Here is a 26,541-nt window from a genome sequence, read left to right as displayed (position 1 = left end):
TATTTATCGGCCGGTTCGATTCGGTTTTCGTTTTTTTATTCGGTTTTTTCGATTTTCGATTTTACAAATATATAATCCGATATCTGAACCATTTTTCTTCGGTTCGGTCGGTTTTCTACCAAAATGGTTCGGTTATTTCGGTTTTGATACAATTATTTAAATTAATAAGATAAATATAATGTAAAATATAATATGTTATCTTTTTAACTGATTTCTTAGTAAAATAATTAAATATAAAGTCTAAATGAATTACATAAACAACAATCAACTAAATATTATTCAAAATAATTCATCATTCACTCGTATAATCTGAAAAATTATATAATAAAAATAAAATTATTAACTTAATGAAATTTCGTTTTTTTTTTGTCGATTCGGTTTCGACATATATAATACGAAATCGAACCAAATAAATTTCGGTTTTAACATTTATATTCGAATTATAAAATTCGGTTTTCGGTTCGATTCAGTGTTCGGTTTTTTCGGTTTGGATTTTTCGTTTTTTTTATCCGAAGTTTAAATACCCCTAGATATTAGTTAAATTCATAGAGAATTTAAATAGAGTATGAATAAAATATGAATACGAGTGGAATGATATGTCTATTTTATTCATATGATTGGTATCGAAAAACGAAGAAAAGAATACAATGCAATTATTTTTAATAACAAAATCATATTATAATTAAAATATTTAAATAATAATTTTTCTAAAAATTATTTGCTATTAATATCATCATCATCATTATTTATTGTTATTATAATTATAGTTTTTATTAAATAATAATTATCATTATGTTTTATTACCTTTGTATTTGGAAGAAAGTGCTCCTCTGAGCCGCCAAGTGGCTCTCATTCCTTGCCTCTTAGGTAATCTTCAATCAATTATATTATTTTAATAAAATTTTAACTACAAAATAATATAATTTGTGTACCAAATATAAAGTTGTATTCTAACTATTCAATTATAAAAGAAATATTAGTTCATTTTATTTTATTTACAGCGATTAATTTATTTAATAAATCACGTATTTATCAATTAATTAAATATAAGAAAATCTTACACTTCAATTATAATAAAAATAATTTCATTCTTATTAAAAATTAATTATAAACTAATTTAATATAATAAAATAATTAATTCAAACAAGTTTAATGAAACTAATTCTTTATTAAAATTAATTTAAAAATAAAAATGAGAGTGAAATCGGTTATTTTTGTTTGTCGTGACATCGGAATGCCTAACGTGGGAGCCGCATAGTACTCAATGTTGGGTATATATTCAATTTCCACTCAAATTCCTCTCAATTGGTGCCACGTATCTTTTATAGCTCTCCACAATAGGTGGGTCTAAAGGTTTCTTTTGGATGAAATAATTGCCGTTGCCATTGTCATAGCCATACCCACAGCATGCATATTGGGGAATAGTTATATTTGCTTTAATAGTTCTTGCATTGTGCTGCTTTTTTTTTTCACATAACAATTGAGCAAAGAAACAAATCAAGACCAAAAATAATGAAAGCACATATACCACAAGCATAAGTCAACAGACCCAGAGACACTAGCTAGTATCTCAACAAAATAACAAGATCTCGAGTTCGAAACCCATTGTAATCACCACACCCCAAAAATCAAAAGAAAAAAACATAAGAAATTGCAAGCTAGTAAATTTCGTGTCCGATCACCATTTGAGTGCATTGTTAGTTGTCCCACATCGGTTGGATAAAATACCTAGAAGTTATATATATGGGCTTGAACTATCCTCTCTCCTTGAGCTAGCTTTTAGGATCGAATTAGGTTCAAGTTCCAATCTTAACATGCATGCATGATATATAATTTACGTTATATGTATAGATATGATTAAATGAGTTGGGTTAGATACCTACAATATGTTTTTTTTAGTTGGGGAAGTAGTTTTTGTTATAATTAGATCTCGAAGTGGATATCTCGTCCTAAAGTACTTGAGATGATATTTTTCGATCAATGGTTTTCTTGTGTTTGGTAAGTTGTTATTCATGCAAAAAAAAAAGGGGGTAACGCGACTATGCGTGCAAGTTTAAAACTGAATTTTTAATGCAAAGAAGAATCGTGGGAGAGATGATGTTCCAATGGACCAAGTAATTCACGCACATCTTCGTACGCCATATATACATATATGCACCACGAGATTTTAATGATGAATTCTTTGAATATCTACATTATGTTGATTTGAAACGGGATATCATGAATTTCAATGGGCCATTTTCAATTTTGTGGATGAAATCAATTACTGAGGAAGATATTGGCTTCTGTTCAATCATATATCTGCAAAGTTCTTTGTGTTTAATTTTGTAATTTGGCACTAGAAATTAATGCATGCATGCGTCAACACGTAAATTATATAAATATGTGATCCATTAAAAAAAAAAAAAAAACTATGATACGATATGTATTAAAGTAAAAAGTAGCATATAGATTAATTATTAATATCGACGAATTCATCATTAAATTTTTCTGCAGACTACATATAATCAAATAAAACATAAAATGTATTTCTAAATTATCAAACTAATAAAATTGATTTTTAGTAGGGTGGGTGCTTATATTATTTTGAATTTGTCGGATACATGTTATTGATGTTGGCTTTCTGTAGAATTATGCATTCGTGGACCCGAAAAAATTAGATAAATGGTGTAGCCACAAGGCTGGCTCGCTGGCTGGCTCAAAAAAGGGTGGTATCGAGTTTTGATTTAGAAGTTGTAGTTGAAAAAATGGTTTAAATAAGGATAGCTTTCTAAACTGATTTATGTTTCCCACGGATAATTCAATTAGTCATCTTTTATTATTATTAAGTTTATTAATAAAAAAAAAGATTTAGTGTCATGATCTATTTTAACTTCTTCTTTTTTTATTAAAAAAAAATCATTATTTTAAAATTACAGTTTATTGTCTCAATAATTTTCACAATTACAGTACACCCGGAGGCAGATGAGAAGTATGGACGAAGGTGGGCAATTGCCCCCCATGATTTTTGGCCAAACTGTGCAGGTAGTTTAGCCCAACAAAAATATATCCAAATAAGAACTATCAAGTTCTAATGTAATAGCAAACATGTTAGCATTTTTAATTATTTTTCGATTTTCAAACAGTCTGTTCCCTGGTGATGCATTTCATTTTCGTGGATGGTTTTAATAATATAGTTTTTGCAATTTCGAATTGGATCTTGACAGATGATATTTGATTTTATGGTTTTTTTAAATATTGAATGTGATTAAATCAATTGGTTTGAAGAGAGTTTTATTTTAGAGTGTGTCTCATGTGAGACCGTCTCACGGATCCTAATCTGTGAGACGGGTCAACTCTACCCATATTTACAATAAAAAGTAATATTCTTAACATAAAAAATAATACATTTTCATGGTTGACCCAAATATGAGATCCGTCTCACAAATACGACCCGTGAGACCGTCTCACACAAGTTTTTGTCTTTATTTTATTGTGAAATGTGAACATTTGTTATGTGTAGTGGCGGAGCCACATTAATTGGCAGCCCGGGTGGTCCAATTTTTTTTTTTTAAAAAAAACTTATTTGTAAATTTTGTATAAATTTAGATTAATTCGATATTAGTCCGGGTAGATCAATTTAAAATACTAAAGAATTCCAGAGTTTAAAATTGTAGGTCGGGTATAGCCATATTCCTAGCTCCGTCATTGGTTATATGATAAATGATTGAAAAGTACATGCTAAAATGTCTACATGAACTTTTTGTTAAGCTCTTGCAATTTGGAAGTCTTTTGTTTAGTTTAAAGATTTCACATTACTAAAATAAAACAACGTATTTTCACGGCTTTGTAACTCATCATATGAACTAATGATCGGAATGAACACAAAATAATATTTCTAATTGTTGGGCTTCATTCCCCCTTCTCACGATTTACAAATTGGGCTTGGAAGGCCTGGTCCAACTCGGCTCAAGTTCGGCCTTTTTCGTAAAGCCCATATAACATGGACGTCTCTTTCCTGCCTATTTGCTTTGCTAAGCTGACACGGGACTGAGAGGAATTAGTAAATGTTATTATATTTATATTTCTAATATTTTAGAATTTATGTTCTGAAAATTTTAGATATTTTTTAAAAAATAAAAATTAATATAAATAACAGAGAATCGCACTTTTAATCTCAAATTTTAATATCCTTTGTTTTGTTGTCCGAGATTTAACAGAACATTGGTAAATCAAATTTTTGTACACCCCAATACTAGTAAGTTTGTTTTTTTTTTTTATTTTATATTTTATTTATATACGATACGAGGCTTGTTATATTTTGATATAGGCATAAGTTTGTTCAAAAATAAATATTTAAAAATTTCTACCACCCCATATTATTTTCAAGTTCTAGGGCATTTAAACAGAGAAGGAATAGATCTGTAAAAAAATCGAGTTGGTTCGCGAGTTTTTTGAGTCGGATCGAAAAATATTTGATTCGTAATTGAGTTTATTGAATTCGAACATGTTCAAACCTTTTCTGAGCCAAACTCGAGCTCATTGTTCGATAGATTAATGAACTGCTCGTGAGCTTTAATAATTTATCAATATGATATAATTATATATTAAATAGATAAATTTCGAATTTTTCGAATACTTATTTCCGAGCAAAAATTCAAATATTTCACGAACATGTTTGTAACTTTCGAGCCGAACTCGGTCTCGAACTCGAATTCGAATCAAATTCGAGCCAAAAGTTTTAAAATTTCACACTTCAATTCGAACTCGAATAAAACTAATTCAAGCTGAATTCGAATATTCAAATTTTTTTATATATTTGGAACAATTCAATTCGTTTAGACCACTAATGTATCGAAACATTGGCTACATGATTGCAAAATTTGGAGTATACAATAATAAAATGAAAAACAGATTATTTTTTTTCCCAGTTTTTTTCTCTTTTTTTTTTTACAAAGAATTTGATCACTGCATTACCATAATCTGAGATGTACAAATTATACTTGGTTTCTTTTAAGTATGTAACTCAGTATTCAAGCAAGTTACTATGTTAACATTCAAGCTTTTACAAGAGGGGTTGAGGTTCTTGATGATGGAGGAACGAGAGACTTCGCATATGCTATTGGCAAAGCTATAATCTTCTTTGGTTTGCTAACATAGGCCCTCCTCGTGAAACTGTTGTAGTCATTTGCCTCGATCTCGTCCAATATTTGTCGATACAACAGTAACGATGCCCACACCTGCACCAGACAAAACCAACGTACGAGAGGGGAAGATAAATTTATATGCCATACAATATTTTGTGACTAAAAGGTAGCTTGTATCAAGTTAAAAAGATAAGTTTGAAAAGGTAACAAATGCTTACAGGCCATCTGCTCGCGGAGCTGAGCTCTGTGACTCCTTTTTCTGCGTCGTCGAATAATTTTCTTGCCCTCGCAATTTGCTTTTTCATAAAAGTTCGCCATTTGTCTGTTACCTCTCCGATGACTATGTCTTCATCTGAAAGCCCGGCCTGGGCCAATTCATCCTGAGGTAAATAGACCCTTCCCCTTCTTGCACTTGAAGCAATCAAGAAGAAGACAACAATGTTAATATTCACCATAATTGTGTTTCATTACATCTCAAGTACTATGTTTTGATTGACGGCCATACCATAACTTATTTGTCAAAGATAAATATTCTAATTTAAGAAATCGCCCATTCCGCTAGCCCACCAATTTCTTCTAAGAGAAGAAATACACACAACAATGAGCCAAAAAAACCCTTTTATTTCCAGGAAATGGTTCAAAAAAAATGTTCATATTCCAAGTTTTAGTCAATAAAAACTTACTCTTCTCCAACATCCCGAAGTATATTGGTTAACTGATTTGCAAGTCCTAGAGCCAAAGCCGCATTATAGACACTTTCTGTGGTTGCCTGTGATTCAGGTGCGATTCCCATAACTGGCACACTCATCAATCCAACGGTACCAGCTACATAATAACAGTATAGATACAACTCATCAAAGTTTGCATATCTTGACTTCCGGAGGTCCATCCTCATTCCTTCAATCATGTCTCTGAACGGCTGAATAATACATGTGACGAGTCAGATATAGTAATTGAAGGATGAATACAGACAATTGTCACTGGTTGTCAATTTCTTGAAAAGATACAGTTAAATCTGCTGAGCTTCAGTTTAGTTTACAATAGACATTGTATTTTTGCGCCTCCCCCATGTTTATATCAAAATGATACATTTATTCATGCACTTTGAACTTCCCTTATGCAAAGCACACAAATTACGCAAAAAAACTGGTCTAACACAATAATTTGATTTTAAATAGCTTTGACATTAAAGAAAAATGGAAAACAAGCTTTTACTTATGCTATCAACTAATGCCTCTCCCTCATGTTTGCAAATTTTGGATTATTTTTTTTTTGAGTGTTAACCTGAATGTCGACAGGAAACTTGGAAATGGTATCAGATAAAGCAGCATCAAGCATGTCAAATGGACGCCCTCTAAAGATATCGTCCAACCTCGACTCCCACCTATCTAAGGCTGTAGGAGTTATATGTGATGCATTTGGCCCGTCAACAAGTTCATCTGTCCTCCTACACCAAACTGTTCAGAGGAATATTGATAAAAGAATAGTGAGTTTTGCACCATTAAACCTTATTACTCTAGATTATGATTTCCTTTTCTTTCTCTAAGCAATTCGGTTTGAAGTTGAAATAAAATTTCAGGTTGTTACTCATAACATTTATACCAGATTACTCTTCAGAAATCAAATTCATTTTTTTTTAATTTAAAAGAACATGCATCCCGAGTTGGCTTTTACTCGTAAATTTAACCATTGAAGACCGTCCATTATCACACAATCACAAGAATCTCACAGGAAAAACTTGTAAAAAACGTATCCAACAGGCACAACACACTTATATATCTTAGCACAACTAAGATGCTTCAAACATTCTTCAAGTATGCTCACTAAACTATTTCAATTTGACACCCAATCTATTCAAAGAAATCAACCAACGACATTAATATAATAACAAAATTTCAGCTGATCAAGCTCAGTCTCTGTTTTTCTTTATTTATTTTTTTAGAATAAGGATTTGAAGACATCAGACATCTAAAAATAATACAATCATTTTATCTAAAATGCCTTCAAGACTTGTTGGTCTGGACAATAACAATTTAACAACCTAGTTTAGCATTAACTCAACCACGAGAGGCATTCTTTGAAAAGCTTATTTCGGTTGGAGAGCTGAGAATGAATACTTAAAACACACAAAAATTAGAAGAATCAATTCTTACAAGGTGAAAGTAATGAATAGTAGTTTATTGAATTTAAAGCACGATTTGATTGCAAGATTTTCTTGATTCATGAAGTTCGAGAAATAGATATATCAAATGCTGTTAAAAGGTAGCACTTTGCGAACTAAGATCAGAATATCTTTCAATACTTTGTTATAGAAAATAAGATTTATGAGACAATAAAACGCTACCATATATTGCCCAGATTGCTTTTCTCCTTTCAGGAGTCATGAGCATGGTTCCTGGAAAAAAAACCCCAAAAAGATCAAAAACGACTTTTATTTTTCCAAGTGATAATTAAATTTTTGCTAACCAGACACTTAATTACAACTACTAACCCAAATAAAACGTCTTGGCATACTCAGCACACACTTCTCCACATCGATCATAAGCTTCACTCAATATGCTAAGAGATCCTGGAAGAACAATATCTGGTTTCACCTCAATGTTCTCAGTTGACTTCAGCTGTCTCTTAACCAATGCCGCCTGTTTCAAAACCACATCATAAACCTTTTGCTCAGATGATAAGCTGATACCTCCTGCTGGACTAGCCACCATACTCGATGCCACGGAGAGTCTATTTTCATTCCCTAAATCGTAATTCCCCAGGCATGAATACCTAAAACCAGTATTTGTATAGCTAAAGCTCCGCCTATTCTTTTGTCCCTTATCGAGCCTGCCATTCCCGATCAAATTTCTACACGGAGAAAAGGCCCTAAATGAATCAAGAATTCGATTTCGTTCTCGGACAGGCTCCAAGAATCCAGTGCCGCTTGAGATATCAGAAGCGGGAGAAACCACCCAAAACAAAACAACAGACATTATGTACCTATGATTCTCGGTGGACTAAACAATACAAAGATCTTGTCCTTGAATCCTTAATCTTATCTCCTTGAGTGATAAAACTGGCAAACAACCACAAACTTTCAACAAACTTTCAACTTTGAACCAATTCCCACTTTACTTTTGAATGAAAAGAATGTAAAATCCAACCGAGCAAAAAAAACAACTCAAAATTCAAGTAGGGCCTTAGTTCTTGCACAGCAACAGAACCACTCTAAAGGCTTCTGCAATATTGGGAAACCACAAATGACACAAGATTAGTGGTGCAAACACATTGATGTTCCACAAAAAATAACCAAAACCTATGAAAGGCACAAAGAGAGAAATCATTGCCCTTCAAGAACCTGTTCAACTTAAATAAACTCACCGTAACTTTGCACCATTATTATTTGAATGATGGGTTCAACCCGACACGATTAAAATAACCTCAACCTTTTGCTGCCACCAAAGTTGAGGCTATCTTGAGTCTTCATATAGCAAAGATCCATACTTTTTTATAACACCAACCAAATAAGCAGCGGATAGATGGAAAGCAACATATTTGTTAAAAAAATAAACATTTAACAAAGAAAACCAACCTTTAGTTGAATTCTTAGGAATCAACGTCACTCGAAAGAAAATAAACAATGGCAAACCAAATACATCACTCTCTTGCACCACACACAGATGCTCTACACTCTTCCGGAAATTAAACGAACCTGCAAGTTGTCATTTAGTTCTCCTTTTATGCTCAGCTGTAGTTTTTTTTCACCTTTTTTTTCTGGAAGTTTTTTCACATTTTATTTTGTTATTTAATGCATCATGGGTCCTTTGTTTTTTTCATTTCTGTGGCCGTTATTGAAGTCATCGTTACTCGTTAGTGGGAATCTTTGTAAATAATACAAATCAAAATTAATGCAAGCAGGTTAAAGGGAAGGGACTTTACGAATGGTGCCCGTATTACATAGTGACTCGTTTAGTTTAATTCCCTAGATTCGGGATATTCCTTTATTGAGAAACATGATACTTAACTTTGTAAAAATGTGTGTCAGAAATTTTGATAAAAATATCACAATTTTAAAATTTTAAATATATGTAAAAAAATTCGAACCAAACATATCCTAGTCATATTCAATGATCGATTTAAAACAACGTAATGAAATAGGATAGCTTCTGTGCTATTGTCTCACATGATTTGGATGGACAAAATTCACATACATATGTGATTTTAAAAAAATTAGTGGACTTCATGTATGTGTGGTTAAATTTGAGTACTTAATTCTATCATGGGGATAGTACCCTTATACATAGGATGGAATCAACCCTAAAATATGATGCTAGATCCGCTATTCAACGTGTAGGCATTACCGAATGGAGCGCGTAGGTTTGAGTCCCCGAGCGTGTGGATTACACGTGCAATCTAATCACCCAATGGGTGAAAGATAACCTTATCACCATGAAATTCCTAGTGGTGCGGTGTACACGTTTCAGATTTAAGTGGCTCGGTTTACAAACACGCAATTTATAGGTTCGGGAGTGGTGGATCCCGGCTTGTGAATGTTGTTTATTTTAATTTTATTTTAATCAATTCCAATAAAAACATACCGACCATATCCATAGAATTACTAGCGTAATGACACGAATTCAATGTGCATAAAACTATATGGGGATATTTTACATATTATTAATACATCGAGACACGCTTTACGTGCTTAGACAATCATTTTTATAATTAGTTAGATTTATATTAAAATTGATGTAATATCATAATTGTAAAAAGTTTTGAAATTATTATCTTTTAAATAGGGTCATATCATAATTGAAAAAATTAAAGACAAGTTATATTGCAATCTGAAATGAAAAAAACAAAAATTTAGGCCAAGAAACAATTTTGTTAATAAAGATTGATCTTAATAACATATTAAAAGGTTATTATAAGAAAAAGATTTATGAAGTTTATATATAAAGTTTGATGACATGATTATATATCCAATATTATATATCCAATTGTTGGCACGTGGCGCATGTCAATGCATGTGCTCGAAGTTTCTTGATAAAATTAATCATACTTCAAAATTATTTTTGTGTGTGTATGTGTGTATGTCTTCAAATATTGAAGGTTGACCGATGTTCCACCGATTGCGTATGCCCTTAATGCGCAATTGTTGGCTAAATCATTGATGTCTCAGATCCAACTATCTACGTCTATATATTTATATATATTATGAGACAAATTTGTGTGAGACGATCTCACGGATCTTATTTTGTGAGACGAATGTTTTATTTAGATCATCTATGAAAAAATATTACTTTTTATGCTAAGAGTATTACTTTTTTATTGTGAATATCGGTAGGGTTGACTCGTCTCACAGATAAAAATTCGTGAGACCGTCTCATAAGAGACATACTCATATTATGATATACTCTTAAGAGAAGAAAATTATTTTGGAGAGGGAAGAAATTTGAACAAAAACAATGATATATTGCAATATATAAAAGCATGTTCTTACGAAATAATAATTTAAAAAAACATCTACAAAATGTGACATTTATTTTTGTTTTCACGTGATACATTTTTTTAAAAATATCATTTTGCAATTTATTAAGTGAATTATTTCAAATACAGATGATTTGGACAACCATAAACTTCTATTTATTTACTATATGTATAAATTACTCACGACAATTTTTTTTTTTTAATTTTATCCAAAAATTCATTACATGATTAACTTATGTTTGATGCTCACTTAGAAATGGAATTGGTGTTTATGGATGGAAAGGTGAGCTGCTGCCGGTGGTAAATGAGGTGGTTTCGCACACCTGAAATCACAAATAGAAACACTAAGAGGAGGACAGAGGATTTATTTACTTAAATTTAAATCAGAAGTCTCATCCACAAACATCCGAGCAAAATGGTGCAGTGGAATGCGAACACAGACACACCGGTGAAACTTTATTATGCACACGTGCTTCTTTCATTTTGGGAATATACCTTCCTTACCGTCGTATTAATTTCTCATAAATCGTTTGGCCCATACTAAGTCAAATCTGATAGAGAACATGAGAGCCCAAAGAGACTCAAGAGAAAATGTGCTCAGCCCATTAGGATGAGTATTCTTCAACAAGCATCTATAGTCAGATTTGTTTCAACATAACAAATCCTTTAACACCTGTCGATATTATATTTGATGTAGTTGTTTATAAATAGAGAATTACTGTACACAAGAATTATGTTGTTGAAATGAATATCTTCTTCTCCGAGCTTTTTGCGATCCTTTATTTTTCTTTTAACTCCACACAAGTGAAATCCCAAAAAGATTTTAAATTTATTTTAAAAAAAATTAACTTTGGAGCAATTTCTTTTTCTAAGAGCAATGTCATCAAATTTTAATTTTTGATAACGTAGTAACTCACCGTCATATTTTTCGGTATACACTAAGCGAACTCTTAGCAGGAGAAATCAAAAAGTTAATAGCTATTGTTCAAGCATCCAAGAACTCCACCTATAAACCATCATGATAACGTCGTAATGCAAACCACACTAACTCAGTAATCATACTGAATAAGTTATGTGTGACGAGAAATATTGATAAGAAAAATCCAACATATGGTCATCAGTCAAATGCTTACTCCACCATCCCTGCCTCCCACCATGACTCCTTTTTTCTTATTAAGAGCAATGACATCTAAGAACAATATTTTTTTCTTTTGTTTTTTTTTTTCCCTTTAAAATTAAAGTTGGACAACTAAGGCTCCGTTTGACATGTGTGATGAGATAAGTAAATTATTAGTAATTAAAGTGATTAAAAAATGAGAGATATAGATTAATAGTATGGTGTTTGGTATAATTTTAAAATGATGGATTAATTTTGTAAATTTTATAGTAATGATCAAAATGCCCCAAGTGATAATTAAATATATATTCTTAAAATAATTGGATATATAATTAAATACTTATAATTATAATTTATATTTATTAAAATAAATTTAAATATATTTATTAGAAATAAATTTGTAAATATGCATTTACTTTAATAATTAAAATAACAATAATATTTTTTGAATGTTACTGTTAAATAAAGTTTAGTGATAATTATAATATTATTATTTTTTTTAAAATATTTATAAATATTCTTAAAATAATTTGATAGATAATTAAATATTTATAAATATAATTTATGATTATTAAAATTAATTTGTAAATATGCATTTAATTAATAATTAAAATAGTAATAATATTTTGAATATTAATTTTATTGTTATATTTATTAGAAATATATTTGTAGATTGTGTATTTTTAATAAACGACAAAATAATATTTGACATGGTATAAAATGATGAGTGTTGACATGGAATAAGAAATAAGATGATAAAAATGTAATTTGATTAGTGTTGATAGTATATCCCACTTGTTTTGTTAGATTAATAATCAACTAATTATCCATAAAAATGGGTCTTAAACCGGGTCAAAGTGATTGTTAAAGTATCTTAAAATTTTAACCAAACATTAGATAAATGTTTGATTATTTATCTAACCTTGTTTAATACACCCAACCAAACACATCTCAAGCGTACTTGAAAATTTCGACAACTCATCCAACGGTGAAGAAAAACATAGAAGATAGATACATAATAAGCTCGAGCTAATCAAATCATTTTATAAAAAAAAATAATTTGAACTTAATTAAGTCATACACTAAAACAACTTGGATTAATTATTTTTATTTAAAACATGAATTTTTTATGCTCTTTACATAATATTTTAAGCTAATCGATATTAAGTAATGTAATAAATTATTTCAGTTTCAATGATCATTTGTTTTAATAATAAGAAAATCACGAAAAGTTAGTGCTCATATTAAAAATTCAATGATTATTATCAAGGTTCTAAAAGCGTGAAGCGCCCCGAAGCGCAGATGTCGAGTTTCAAGCTTAAGCGATTTTAGCACAAGTTTAAACGTGAAAAAACGTTTTTTATTTTGATTTTAATTGTAATTATCGCAAACCAATAAATAGATAAAATAATATATAAATATGATAAATTTAAGTCTGATGCATTAATTCTCGTATTTATAAAAGCATAAAAATCTCAAAATTACAATCTTTATTTGTTTGTGCAATTAGACCATATTAAAAAATACTAAATATTTGTCAAATCATTATCAGATATGTTTAATCATAATTAAAATTAAAAATAAACATCTAAATTATAAAACTAATTTATTATTTTAAAATAAAAATACATAACTTCAAAATAAAAATATATATATAAAAAAATAGATGTGATTAATTGTACTTAAGTATTCTTAATTAAACGTCTTAAATACGCTTAATTCGGTCAAACTACAGTTTAACCATTTTTTTTCGCTTTTCTTCGAAGCGGGACGTTTTTGTCGAGCTTAAAGCTTAAGCGAGCTTTTTAGACAATATTTTATTAATTACTCAGACACGTGAGTTCAATTTTGAAGTAATCTAACTCACCCTCCAAATGGAGGTCTATTAATAAATAAATTGTCAATTACTAGGGTCATATAAATAAAATTCTAAGTTTACTATTGTAAAAAATAAGAGTAGTTTTTTTTGAGACGATCTCACAAAAACTATGAGACGGGTCAACCCTATCGATATTCACAATAAAAAATAATACTCTTAGCATAAGAAGTGATATTTTTTTATGGATGACCCAAATAAAAGATCCGTCTAACAAAATAATATCTGTAAGACCGTCTCATACAAATTTTTACTTAAAAATAATAACAATAAATTCTAAATTTAGGATCAATTATTGAATCGTAAAAAAAAAAGATCAATTATTGACAAATTTCTTTCACCTAAAAAAGGAATAAATAAAATAAATTATTCTAATTCCAAAGTTACACCGGAGGGAATCAGAAACCTGGGGGACATGGAAGAAGAAAACGAAGCAAATCTCAAGAGCTTTTTGGAGTGGGCTGCATCGCTTGGGATCTCCGATTCACCCGACCCCCATTCCCCTTCTCCCTCTTGCCTCGGCCATTCTCTCTCCGTTTCCCACTTCCCACAAGCCGGCGGGTAGAAAACTCTACTCAGCTATGGTTTCTGTATCAATGGTTCAATCCTGAATCAGAAATCATTATCCATGTAACTTGATGTAAATTTAGAGTAACATTTTGATTATGCAGGAGGGGTTTCGCTGCGGTACGTGATATAAAGAAAGGCGAGTTGGTTCTGAGAGTTCCGAAGGCTGCGTTGTTGACTTCTGATGCTTTAATTAGCAAAGAATACAACTTATCTGCTTCTCTGGACAAATACCCATTACTTTCTTCTACTCAGGTAAGTGTCCTATTCTTAAATTTATGTATTATTTATTCTTATTATTGTTTGAGGGGATCTGGTTGTTAGGGGTTTGCTATCGTATACGTTGGCTTGCTATCGTATATGTTCATGAATTACTCCGTTTGTGAAACTCCAATGTGCAGTTTTTATTTAGATGGTGTTAGTGTTATTTGAGTACATTGAGACGATGAATCTAATATTCTTAGTTTTAGATTATTTGAAATCTTGCTGTTGTGCAAACTTTGAGAGGTATTGTATATATAAAAGCATTTGGGGAAAAGGTGTGTCTTAAGAAAACCTCACTTGTTTTCAGAGGTATTTGGATGTTGAAGTAATCACTTAAAAATGTGATTTTTTGTCTTGTGCATCAACTTCTCTTTTTGAAAGCTTATAATCACTACTCTATCAACACAAGATGTAATTTTTTTCCCAGAAAAGCATTTAAAACACCCTGCATGAATATGGCCCCATCTTTTTTTTAAGGAAATGATGCCCCTTCTAACATCAAGTGCTTTTGTGTCCAAAGTGGCCATTCATTTTTGGCTGAAACAAAGAACTATAATTTCAAGTTTATACACTCGACATAAGTATTGGTTTTCTTTCTGATGTACTATTTTATGGAGTTTTGATCGAAGCATACTTCACTTATCAGAAATGGAGTATTTATTTTCAAGATTACCGAGTCTGAAGAAATTATAATTATGGATTGACCGGAAAATGGAGTGAAGAATGGTGTTTTACAAGTACAATTGGAGCAAGAAAGATGGATGGGGAAAAAGTAGCAAAAATTTTTAGGAAAGCTCTCCACGGCTTAAAACGAGGAATTTAGTCCATCCTATTCAAATATTTTTTGTCCATTTCTTCACTTGTCATTGTCTATTCATCTTTCCTGCCCTGAAAAAATTTACTTGCACAGCAAAATTGAGCTATGTTAATTTATGAACTCATGCTTAATGTTTGCATCTAACACTAATCGACTTACATTGACAAATGATTGGATGCTGGTTATAATTTTTACATGGTTTAGATATTGTCCATTGCTTTATTGCATGAAGTGAGCAAGGGAAGGAGTTCTTGGTGGTACCCTTACATAACACAGCTACCACGAAGTTATGACTTGCTCTTTAATTTTAAACAGTTTGAGGTAGAAGCTTTACAGGTAAGTTTGCGGTTTGATACAGTTTTTGTCAGTATTAACATGTACTTTATTTATGAATCTGTTTAAATATGGTGATTTAACATCAGAATATCAGATGAAATGTATTTATGCAAATATAATATAATGACTTCTAGATAGATGATGCCATCTGGACCACAGAGAAGGCTGTTCACAAATGTAAAATGGAGTGGGAAGAAGCTAGTCCCATTATGAGTGAATTGCATCTCAAGCCTCAGACTGTGACCTTTGAGGCGTGGCTGTGGGCCTCTGCGACTGTGAGTTTTTTTATCAATTGGTTCTTGTAGACTTTTTTTTACCCATTTCTTCACTTCCATAAATTGTTTAAGACACCCTTATCATCTTCATTCAATATTTTCAGTAAAAGATATGGTGGATTGGTGTCTGTAGTATACTTGCATCAAGTGTGACCTTATTAGTCTGGTGAAGTGCTAATCTGAAATTCTATGATGCTCTTTTTGAAGATATCATCACGGACTATGCATATACCTTGGAATACTGCGGGGTGCTTATGCCCTGTGGGAGATTTCTTTAATTACACTCCACCTGGAGAAGAATTTGATCATTCAGGAAATTCAAGTACTTGTGGGAGTGGCTCTTTTTCATACACTATATCTTCCTGTGAAGGAGACATAACTGCCTTTCCAACTCAAGAGCTGATTGAAGAAAACCAAGATAGGTTGATAGATGCTGGTTACAGTGAAGCAGCTTCTAGTTACTGCTTTTACTCTAGAACAGACTATGCGAGAGGAGATCAGGTATTGCACGTATCTGCATTGATTTTAGCGTGAGATTTAAAATTATAACTCAGTTACCACATATCATATAAAAACCATGAAAAAACGCGGCTTAAACGCGATTAAGAGCGAAGCGTGAGCAAAAGCTAGCTTTGGGCAAAAGCATGAAAAAGCCGTTAGACCTTTTGTTGACCATATTAAGTGTATAAAAACATGAAAAAGCGTGAAAACGTGATTTTTTAAGATAAAATTTAAATCATTTTTAATAAAATTTAAAAGAATTTTATTTAAATAATAAATTTTTAATAATATAAAAAATTTAAACACAAAAAGCTTAAAGGGTGCGAAATAAAATGTCTCGAATCCTTCCTTTCTTTGGACAAGAGATTGCTTGACCCAAAATCGATGGTTAAAAGCTTTACTCCATAAATTTGTTATTTTGAAACTTGTGTTTTTTATAACTTGAAAATTTATGCATTTATTTTTAAAATTTGTATGTTTATGTGTTATTTAATATATTAATTGACCTGATATAATTAAAAATATAATAAAAACTTGAAAGGTTTTTCACGCTTAATCTCGTACTAAACTTGTTTAAACTTGTGAAACTTGGAGCTTGATCTGTTTTTTGGAACCTTGACTATAAGAACTATGTTCGACATGCATAGCCTGTAGATATTTTGTTTCTGTGATATTTTCAATTATAATTTAGGAGTTTTTTTTCAACATCTTTAGACTTCAGAATATGTTTGTGGTCATGCCTTAAGAAACTGTGTTCAGGTGCACCCATTAAAAAATGAAGTGACGTGACCATTTTCATGGAATTTGAATCAACGTTAGATTTCAAGAATGCTATTGTTAAAATAGTTTGGAGAATTTTACAAGATGAGTATCTTAGAGTAATGACGATTTGCTCATCGACTGATTCATTTTAAAAGAGAGTTTGCAATGATATTTTCAGCATGGAAACTCGAACAAACATGTGCGTTTGTATGACATGAATTCAGAACATAATTGTTCGTGGGATGAGCATAACTTCAATTTGTAACTTCTTTTTCTCGCCTGCAGATTCTTCTAAGCTATGGCACGTATACAAATTTGGAGCTTCTTGAACACTATGGATTCCTTCTGAATAAAAACCCAAACGACAAAGCTTTTATCCCCTTAGAACCTGAAATGTACTCCCTCTATAAATGGCCAAGAGAATCACTTTACATTTCTCAAGATGGAAAACTGTCCTTTGCGCTACTCTTGACTGCTCGTTTGTGGGTTACCCCTCGTAGTAAACGCAGATCAATTAAAAGCATCATTTGTTCAGGTTTTCAAATTTCAGCGGAAAATGAGGTTGCTGTTGCAAAATGGATAGCAGAGAAATGCCGCTTGCTGTTACGTGGTTATGCCACTTCAATTGAAGAAGACGAGCTTCTGCTTTGTATTATCGAGGAAATTCAAAATTATAATAAGTTGTCCGAAAATATAGAGTCATCGGCTGCTTTATATGATGAAATCTGGTGTATCTTGGAGGGAAATAATGTGAAGAGAGACGAACTTTGTGGCAAGCTGAAATTTCTGTTAAGACAAGAAGGTCCATTGATAGGTGGAAATTGGCTGTTCAGTGGAGATGTAGTTACAAAAAGATTTTATGTAATTGCATATCGAATTATAATAAGATGCAGGAAAATAATTTTTGTTAATACTAATTGCTAATGCAAAAGGTATGTTAGTGCAAACACGTGGAATACAAATCTAATCAAATCAATTATAACTAGTTGGAAACAGGCTTACGAATCATAACATCAAAATTAGTTACTTTAAATGTCTCAAACTTAATAAATAATATAGATTATTTTTTGTTTTTAACTCATAAGAATAAATACTCAATCCCATCATAAACTCAACTCCATCTCTCAAAAATTTCAAGGCTTTAGAATGTTTTCATGTTAAGTGATTTTCTTTTTGGGATCAATAACTAAAATCGATTAATACCTTATTCTGAAAAATATAATCTCTGAAAATTTAACATCACAAATCACATTACAAAAGTTGACAATAATCGTTGGAATTTCAAAAGGAATTTGGATCACAGTCCAAGAGTCCATATCATCTCCTTCGATTTTTTTTATCCAATTTCAGGGGATCAACGCATTGAAGACACTACAGTACTACACTGGAATAATGTCCAAGTCACCGTCGCCTCGCCAATAATCCAATCTTGAATAATCGAAAATTCTGAGGATCAAAATTGGTTAAAAACCAAAGTACTCGTGCAAATAGAAAAATATCACCATTCCAGAATTCATCATAAAATTAAATCTCTGGAGAAAAAAGTCATTTTCCAGACATTTCCCTCAGTTTAAACAAAAGATACCACCAAACCAATATTTACAAACGAGGGATATTATTCGCAAATGCCAGTGATACAAATAAAAAAATTCCAATAGCAGAAGCCCTTCTAATCAATCTTTCTATCAAAAAATTCAAAGAATAAATATTAAATCAAAATAGAAGATGGATCAGAATATCTGGCTTGGATTTTCCCCCAAAAGGAAGAAAAAACATAAGAGCGCTCAGTAATTTCAGCTTCGAACTCATCTGGGGAAATATTCATCACTTCCATCTCAAACATTGAACTTCTTTTTAAAAAAAAATATTTTACATATATATATGTAAACACAAATAAATCGATGTATAAAGTCTTTATTCTTAATCCAAGATCGAATCAAGTCGTATAATTTCAGCTTAGATTCATCTGGTGAAATCTTTGGAGGGTTTTCAGCAATTACCAAGAATTGAAGAGGCAACGAATCAAACTTGGAACTTCTCCCAGAAAACGAATAAAAATCGAAATAGCCCCTCAATAAATTCAATGCAGCACAACATCATCGAAAAAAATGCAATGCTTAATAAAAAGCAGAGATGGATCAGAAATCTGGCTTGAATTTTCTCCCAGAAAGGAAGAAAAACTCGAAAATAGCGCTCAGTAATTTCAGCGTCGAATCATCTGGGGAAATATTCATCACTTCCATCTCTATGCCACAACATCAAATAACAAAAAATTATATTTTCACCGCTTCTGATACAGTAAATCTCCTCTAGATTTGAAAAAAAGAGGATTTAATGGAAACCCAGAAGCGGTGGAGGATAATTTAGCGTCGGCTCATACGTAACGCCCATGGATCAACTCGGGACCGCCCGTAATCAGTAATCGACGCAAAAACAATTCTTTCAAGAGAAAACACAAGAAGATGTTTAGAAAAAAGGGATCCAAGCATGTATATATAGGAGGAAAGGCAGGTGGCGGGGCGCGGCTGGAGCTAGGGCTTGTCTCAAAACCCTAATTTGAGAATGAGGAACACCTCTTCACGCTTTATAATATTTTAGTAATAACGTTTTTTGCCAAACAACACAGCCTTACAACAAATTCCATATACAAATAAACAAATATGTTAAATAAAAGGGCATATTTATTTATTTTTTAAAAAAATCACAAATAATATTCAACCTATAACAAAATAACAACAAAGATTTTCAAAATAATTATTCATAAATTTATGTAAAAATTAACTAAACACAAATCCACAAAAAACCTAATGTAGTATATATTATTTGTAAAGGGCGATTTGAGCTTGAAACTTATTTAATCTGGATTGTATAATGCATTTATGTTTTGAAAATTTGCTAAACAAATCACCAATTTTTTTTAATCATTATTGGTATTTATTTTAAAAAAACAAATACTCTCTGATAAAATATTACGGTATTAATAATGAATCGGGAAAAAATATTTATTTGAGTACAAAATATATATAAATATATAATCTGAGCCCAAGTTGGAAAAAGTTCTCAAAATCTTTGATTGTTTATGTTGCTCGTATTCTAGTAGTGAAAAAAAAAAAACAGTCACTTTGTACACATGAAACCAAGGGAAATTCGAGGATGTTTTCTTGAAAGTCTAGTAAAAAGAAAAGAATGATACTTAACTAAAATGCTTCTGACAGCCAGAAAAGAAAATGCAAGGAATCCGGATTGAGTAATAATGTTTGAGCCTCAAGATCATATCCATCAAACAAAAAATTCAAATTTATGTTTGAATTATTTTTAAAAAAAATTATGAATTCAATCATCTTAAAATATGTTAAATCTCCACAACCAATTTATTTAATGTGTACAACAAAGATTCCTTTCCTTTACCACATAATGAGCAAAGAAAGATGTTCTTACCTCTCTTCCCAAAGCCTCTCTTTCCCTCAAACATGATGATTTTCCGTAAACAAAGCTAATGCCATCCATATATAAATTCCCAGAAAGATCTTGAAATAACCCATAAACCAAATCTTATTTCTTTCAATATCCAAGCCTCACTATTATACAGCTAGACCAATCCAATGACTTTTAATACACCGGCCTTGAAACGGTCAGAATCGATGGCAGAGAGCATGCCAGAGGCATTGAGGCAAAGTCGGTACCACATGAAGAGGTGCTTCGCTAAGTACATTGAAAAGGGAAGGAGATTGATGAAACTTCACCACTTGATGGGTGAAATGGAACAAGTTATAGATGATAGGTTGAAAGGAGTCAATTACTTGAAGAGTTGCTCGGTTACATCTTGTGCACAACTCAGGTTTAAGAATCAAGTTTGATATTATTAATAGTACAATCTCTTTTACATTGAATTGTTAGTAAATGCATACGAATCTTTCGAATATTTTTAAATAAGCTGACTCATTATTAAGTCTTACCAACAAGCATTCGGAACGAAACTGTTTATGGGGAGTACATATTGTGCTAAATTTTCAGGAAGCAGCTGTGGTTCCTCCAAATGTTGCATTCGCCATCAGGCCATCTCCTGGATTCTGGGAGTACGTCAAAGTCAATGCTAATGATCTATCAGCTGAAGAGATCACCGCAACCCAGTACCTGAAATACGAAGAGATGACAGTGGATGAGACTTGGTATTGACATACGTATAACATAAATCATGTTTTTTTTTGGTTTTTTTTTCCGTGGCACACCGTACAATCACATAAATCATTTTTTTTTGGTTTGTTCTCCGATGCATACCATACAATCTAGTTGTAGCAATTTAATTCATTTCGAGGTCGATATGAAGCAGTTTTTTAATAAAAGATTATAACGTTTGATATACCAACATGGTTTTAAATTGCAGGGCAAATGATCAGAATGCATTGGAGATTGATTTTGGAGCAATGGACTATTCCTTACCTCATTTGACCCTGTCTTCTTCTGTGGGAAATGGATTTGGCTACATCTCCAAATTCCTTACTTCAAATCTGAATAACAAAAGCTTGGAAAGTGCACAATCTCTGGTGGATTATTTGCTCGCTTTAAACCACCATGGAGAAGTATGAACTAACTCTCATTTCTCATTGCATTAACTCTTCAAGACTTTTACCTTTAATCTAGCATGAGACAAGGAATCCAGTATCCTAGAAATTTATTTCTGTAAGATGAAAATTCCCTAGTCCTAAGGCTCAGGCATAGTAGACTTCGTAGATAATACAAATCGCGCACATTCTGTATTAACCATACTTTTGGTCTTGAATTTGCAGAAACTCATGGTAAATGAGACCCTCACCACAGTCTCAAGGCTCCAGGGAGCGCTAATCGTTGCTGAACCAGCCCTCATCTCGCTGCCAAAAGAAACACCTTATCAGAGCTTTGAGATGAGGTTGGCTTATCAAATCATCCCATGAATCTTCTTATTTTTGCCCCTTTTTATCCCAACCTTGATTCGAAAACAAACATATATTTTTAGATTTGCTAATGCAGGTTTAAAGAATGGGGATTTGAGAAAGGATGGGGGGACACTGCTGAAAGAGTTCATGAAACGATGCACTCACTTTCAGAAATCCTGCAAGCTCCTGATCCATTAAACATAAAGAAATTTCTTTGCAGGCTTCCTATTATCTTCAACATTGTGTTGTTTTCTGCTCATGGATACTTTGGCCAGTCGGACGTTCTCAGCTTGCCAGATACAGGTGGACAGGTTGGAAAAAACTAAAATTCATGTCTAATTTTTCAAAACAAAAATATCCCCCAACCCTATTGATAAAATGTACACTATTGCTCAAGTCCCTACTTCTTTTGGACAGGTAGTTTATGTTCTGGATCAAGTAGTAGCTTTGGAAGAGGAATTGCTGCTAAGAATTAAGCAGCAAGGTCTTAACGTGAAGCCAAAGATTCTTGTGGTGAGTAGCAGAATTCTAAACATGGGCGGACCCAAAAACATAATCGAGGGTCTAAACTTACTGTATTTGGGGGCAACCTTTCCTGCTTAGCAACTGAGAAGAAATATTTTCCTGAAGTATGTAAGATTGGATCAGAAAATTTCGACATAATCGGTATCTGTGATGCAGGTTACTCGACTCATTCCAGATGCGAAGGGGACTAAATGCAACCAGGAACTAGAACCAGTTCTCAACACCAAACATTCCCACATTCTTAGAGTGCCATTCAGGACAGAAGATGGAATCCTCCGACAATGGATCTCTCGGTTTGATATCTATCCATACCTGGAGAGGTTTACTCAGGTTTGGAAATCCCTTCTTGCACCATTGCTGAATCCGCCCTTGTCTGTGTTTTGTCTGTGAGTCATTTTGCAACTTGTGTCTTTTTAATCTTTTGGTGTAATTCATTAATTTACAGGATGCTACCAACAAAATCATCGAAGCCATGGAAGGAAAACCAGATTTAATAATTGGAAACTACACAGATGGAAACCTGGTGGCATCTCTCATGGCTAGTAAACTTGACATAACACTGGTATCTAAAGTTGATCCCTTCAATATTGGTTGAATTATTAGTATTTATTTACCCCAGCACACACCAATATGACTTGAGCCGAGTATGGAAACCTCATTTTCGAACAGGGAACAATTGCACATGCTTTAGAGAAGACAAAGTATGATGACTCGGACATGAAATGGAAGGAACATGACACTAAGTACCACTTTTCGTGCCAGTTTACAGCTGATTTAATCGCCATGAATGCTGCAGATTTCATAATTACAAGCACATATCAAGAAATCGCGGGAAGGTACATAGTTTTTCATCTCAAAGAAAATTTGAACTTTGGTACTATTTAAAGTCAGAAGATTACATTTGATAGTTGGATAAAGACTAAGGTCTAAGGTTTATGTTCGTGAAAACTGATAACTTCTCCATTTTTCAGCAAAGATAGGCCGGGGCAGTACAAAAGCCACACTGCTTTTACACTTCCAGGGCTGTGCAGAGTTGTATCCGGCATCAATGTTTTCGATCCGAAATTCAATATTTCTTCTCCAGGGGCCGATCAATCAGTATATTTTCCTCACACGGATATACAAAACCCGGTATACAAACTACAGTGCTGCTATTGAAGAGCTGCTCTTTAGTAAAGCTGATATGATGAGCACATGTGAGTTTTGAGTTTCCTAAATATCTACAAGCAAATATGGATCATTTGGTTGTACTTACTATCGTTGTTTCTTCTGAAAACAGTGGATACTTAGAAGACAGTAAGAAACCCATAATTTTTACAATGGCAAGGCTAGATATCGTGAAGAATATCACTGGACTAGCAGAGTGGTATGGCAAGAACAAAAGGCTTGGAAACTTGGTAAATCTTGTTATTGTTGGTGGTTTCTTCGACCCTTCAAAGTCAAAAGACAGAGAAGAAGCAGCAGAAATAAAGAAGATGCATCTTTTAATAGAAACTTACACGCTTAAGGGACAAATAAGATGGATAGCAGCTCAAACTGACAGACGAAGAAATGGTGAGCTCTATCGTGCCATTTCGGATACAAAGGGAGCTTTTGTCCAACCGGCTCTGTTTGAAGCATTCGGCCTTACGGTGGTCGAAGCCATGAACTGTGGATTACCAACTTTTGCAACTAATCAAGGTGGCCCAGCTGAGATAATAGTCGATGGCATTTCTGGATTTCACATTGATCCCAACAATGGAGATGAATCGAGCAACAAGATTGCCGATTTTTTCCAGAAGTCGAATGAGGATCCTTCCTACTGGAACAGAATCTCGGTCCAAGGGCTGCAGCGTATAAACGAATGATAATTTTTGTATCAACATACCGACTACTATGTTTCATACAGAGTTAGATTAATCGCAGATTGTGAATAAATAGCGACTTTTTTCTTGGATTTGATTGAAGCTATACATGGAACATATATGCAAATAAAGTCCTGAATATGGGATGCATCTATGGCTTCTGGAAAAAGTTGCACAATGCTGAGAAACAGGCCAAAGGGAGTTACATACAGACGTTTTACAATCTTCAGTTCAGGAGCTTGGTATATTATTTCTCCTTCAAAACATGTTTTATTGAACTGTTGATTGAATTATCTCGAGTAAGCAAGTTGACGCTATCACGTTATAAAATCTGATGATTAGGTGAAGAATGTACTGAGTAAAAAGGATGATGAAGCTCCTCAACAAGTGGAAAAGGAGAAGCCGAAACAACAGCTTTCAAGAAGGCGTTCCCGGTCCACTTTGCAGAAGTAAGATTTGAAATATCAATGCTACGATTTCTTGATTGATACTAATTTAGCATCCATTTTATGTTTATTGTGGATTCATAGGTTGTTTCGATCATAAGCAAGGTGCCTGAGAAGATGGTGGTGAAGATAATCGTGTTCCAGATTCTGAACCGATGGACTCTTGGATTCCTTTACTTGACAATTATTAAATATTTATAGAAAACTGATGCGTAAACTAAAAAAATAACGGTTAGAAAAATGAAGGCTATTTACATTCCTTTTATTTTTTTTCCTTTCACTTTCTGTCATTTAATATTTTCATCAGTTGATAAATAAATCCACGTTCATAAAAAATAAAAAATCACACATTATAGAGCTTAGACAATTCAACCTCTTTGGTAACATTAAAAAACCTAAGTACATGTAACCATTGATCCCACCTCTTTAGTCTATGAACAGCTATTGTATCTGGTATAAGATCATGTGAGCATCTTCCATTAGTTCCAGGATAATCATACATAGCTGGTTTGTTCGAAAACCGGTTCTTCGCCTTCTTCCCACTATTCAGCCACTTCCCGACAAGTTTATCCTCCGGTCCAAACGTATCATTCTTAGGAATCGAAGAGCTCCCTATCCATTCAACAAGATCCCAAGACAGAACAAATCCCATACCCGACATGTAATTTACGAACGGGTTCACACTGGGACAAGGGATCACAAAACCATAGTAGGTGTCATTTCTGGGCAATGGATAGAGCGAAAAGGCGAGAGGTTTTAGCCGTAGATAGACATCATCATCGGCTTTCATGACATAGTCATAACGGGTGGAGAGGACTCTAGGAAGCGTTGACAAATATGTGTAAGTCTTGCCCCGGTTCATGTTTTCATGACAATTGAGGATGATTATGTCGTTGAAACGCATGATCTCTAGCGATACAAGGATTCTTTGTTCGGGTTTTGTGAGGTTACAAAAAACGAACTTTGTGTCGATTTTGGCAGTGGGAATGGATTGGGTTTGAGTCCCGTATATGAGGCGAAGGAAGTGCCGGCGATCATATGTGTCGGGACGGGTGAGGATTCCTATCAATAGGGTGAGTTGAATGGATGTGTTATGGAGAGTAAGTGAGGTGGTTGAAGAATTTGTGAGAGGAGACTTGTATTTGATGTCGAAGACGATGAAGAAGATTAAGAGGAGAATTACTATGGAGGCTAATGTGGCTTGAATTAGTCTTATTCGGAGCATCCTAAGTAGTTTAATTCTTGTAAGGAAATGCAGTTCGAATGAGTTTATGTATTTGTGCATGGTAGGACAAGTAGTGAATTTTCTTGCTTTCTGAAAATTAGTTGGCGTTTTTATCTTGCAAATTGCTCGTGAAAAGGAACCACTTGCAGATTGATGAAAAATGTGAGTTACTTGGGAAGACGAAGTATTTTAGGCAGTAAAAATGCTTGACTCGTGGTACAGAAACATGGCACTGGTGTTCTTGGGCCTTTTCATATGTTTTATCACAATGCATTTGAAATAACCTCGTTTTGAGAGAAACTAATCTAAACATAAAAACAAGTTTAAAATGAAATTTACACCAAAATCACGTCTTTTCCTTTATTTTCTCAAAGTAATTGTGAGACGGTCTCACGAATCTTTATCTATGAGACGGATCAACCCTACCGATTTTCACAATAAAAAGTAATACTCTTAGGCTGCGTTTGGTTGGAGT

At 32.8% G+C, this 26,541-nt stretch overlaps 3 protein-coding genes, 2 non-coding genes and 1 pseudogene across 8 annotated transcripts; 2 read left to right on the top strand and 4 right to left on the bottom strand.

Annotated features, from left to right (window-relative positions):
• Positions 1–4,767: 4,767 nt before the first annotated feature.
• Positions 4,768–8,869, bottom strand: LOC142546559 (phytoene synthase 2, chloroplastic). 4 transcript variants are annotated; one of them, XM_075654334.1, is made up of 8 exons: positions 8,701–8,815; positions 8,467–8,589; positions 7,618–8,346; positions 7,471–7,521; positions 6,411–6,583; positions 5,810–6,045; positions 5,345–5,537; positions 4,768–5,219 (listed from the first exon to the last, which is right to left on the bottom strand). In XM_075654334.1, exons 3-8 carry the CDS (start codon positions 8,099–8,101, stop codon positions 5,037–5,039), a joined length of 1,320 nt encoding a protein of 439 aa, XP_075510449.1. In that variant the 5' UTR covers positions 8,102–8,346; positions 8,467–8,589; positions 8,701–8,815; the 3' UTR covers positions 4,768–5,036. The 4 variants fall into 4 exon arrangements, with proteins under 4 accessions (XP_075510449.1, XP_075510448.1, XP_075510446.1 ...); XM_075654333.1 differs by having other exon boundaries at positions 8,490–8,589; XM_075654331.1 differs by lacking the exon at positions 8,467–8,589 and having other exon boundaries at positions 8,701–8,869.
• A 5,093-nt stretch (positions 8,870–13,962) lies between these two features.
• On the top strand, positions 13,963–19,438 carry LOC142546558 (protein SET DOMAIN GROUP 40). The gene is given in 7 exon segments (XM_075654330.1): positions 13,963–14,152; positions 14,263–14,413; positions 15,444–15,575; positions 15,710–15,850; positions 16,058–16,351; positions 17,399–17,888; positions 17,891–19,438. Coding segments are annotated over 7 exon segments (1,488 nt in total). The 5' UTR covers positions 13,963–14,006; the 3' UTR covers positions 18,025–19,438.
• LOC142547904 (small nucleolar RNA Z103) lies at positions 18,839–18,947 on the bottom strand. The gene has a single exon (XR_012820799.1). It is a non-coding gene; the product is annotated as a small nucleolar RNA Z103 (small nucleolar RNA).
• Positions 19,247–19,356, bottom strand: LOC142547903 (small nucleolar RNA Z103). The gene has a single exon (XR_012820798.1). It is a non-coding gene; the product is annotated as a small nucleolar RNA Z103 (small nucleolar RNA).
• Positions 19,439–20,564: 1,126 nt separating the features above from the next.
• Positions 20,565–25,089, top strand: LOC142546557 (sucrose synthase 7-like; annotated as a pseudogene).
• Positions 25,090–25,159: 70 nt separating this feature from the next.
• Positions 25,160–26,167, bottom strand: LOC142546556 (beta-1,3-galactosyltransferase pvg3-like). The gene has a single exon (XM_075654329.1). It carries the CDS (start codon positions 26,124–26,126, stop codon positions 25,185–25,187), a length of 942 nt encoding a protein of 313 aa, XP_075510444.1. The 5' UTR covers positions 26,127–26,167; the 3' UTR covers positions 25,160–25,184.
• Positions 26,168–26,541: the final 374 nt, after the last annotated feature.

This window comes from Primulina tabacum, chromosome 5 (assembly GCF_025594145.1).
Source record: "Primulina tabacum isolate GXHZ01 chromosome 5, ASM2559414v2, whole genome shotgun sequence".
NCBI lineage: Eukaryota > Viridiplantae > Streptophyta > Magnoliopsida > Lamiales > Gesneriaceae > Primulina > Primulina tabacum.
The sequence above is the reverse complement of the archived record's forward strand: the minus strand, read 5'-3'. Positions and strand labels throughout refer to the sequence as shown.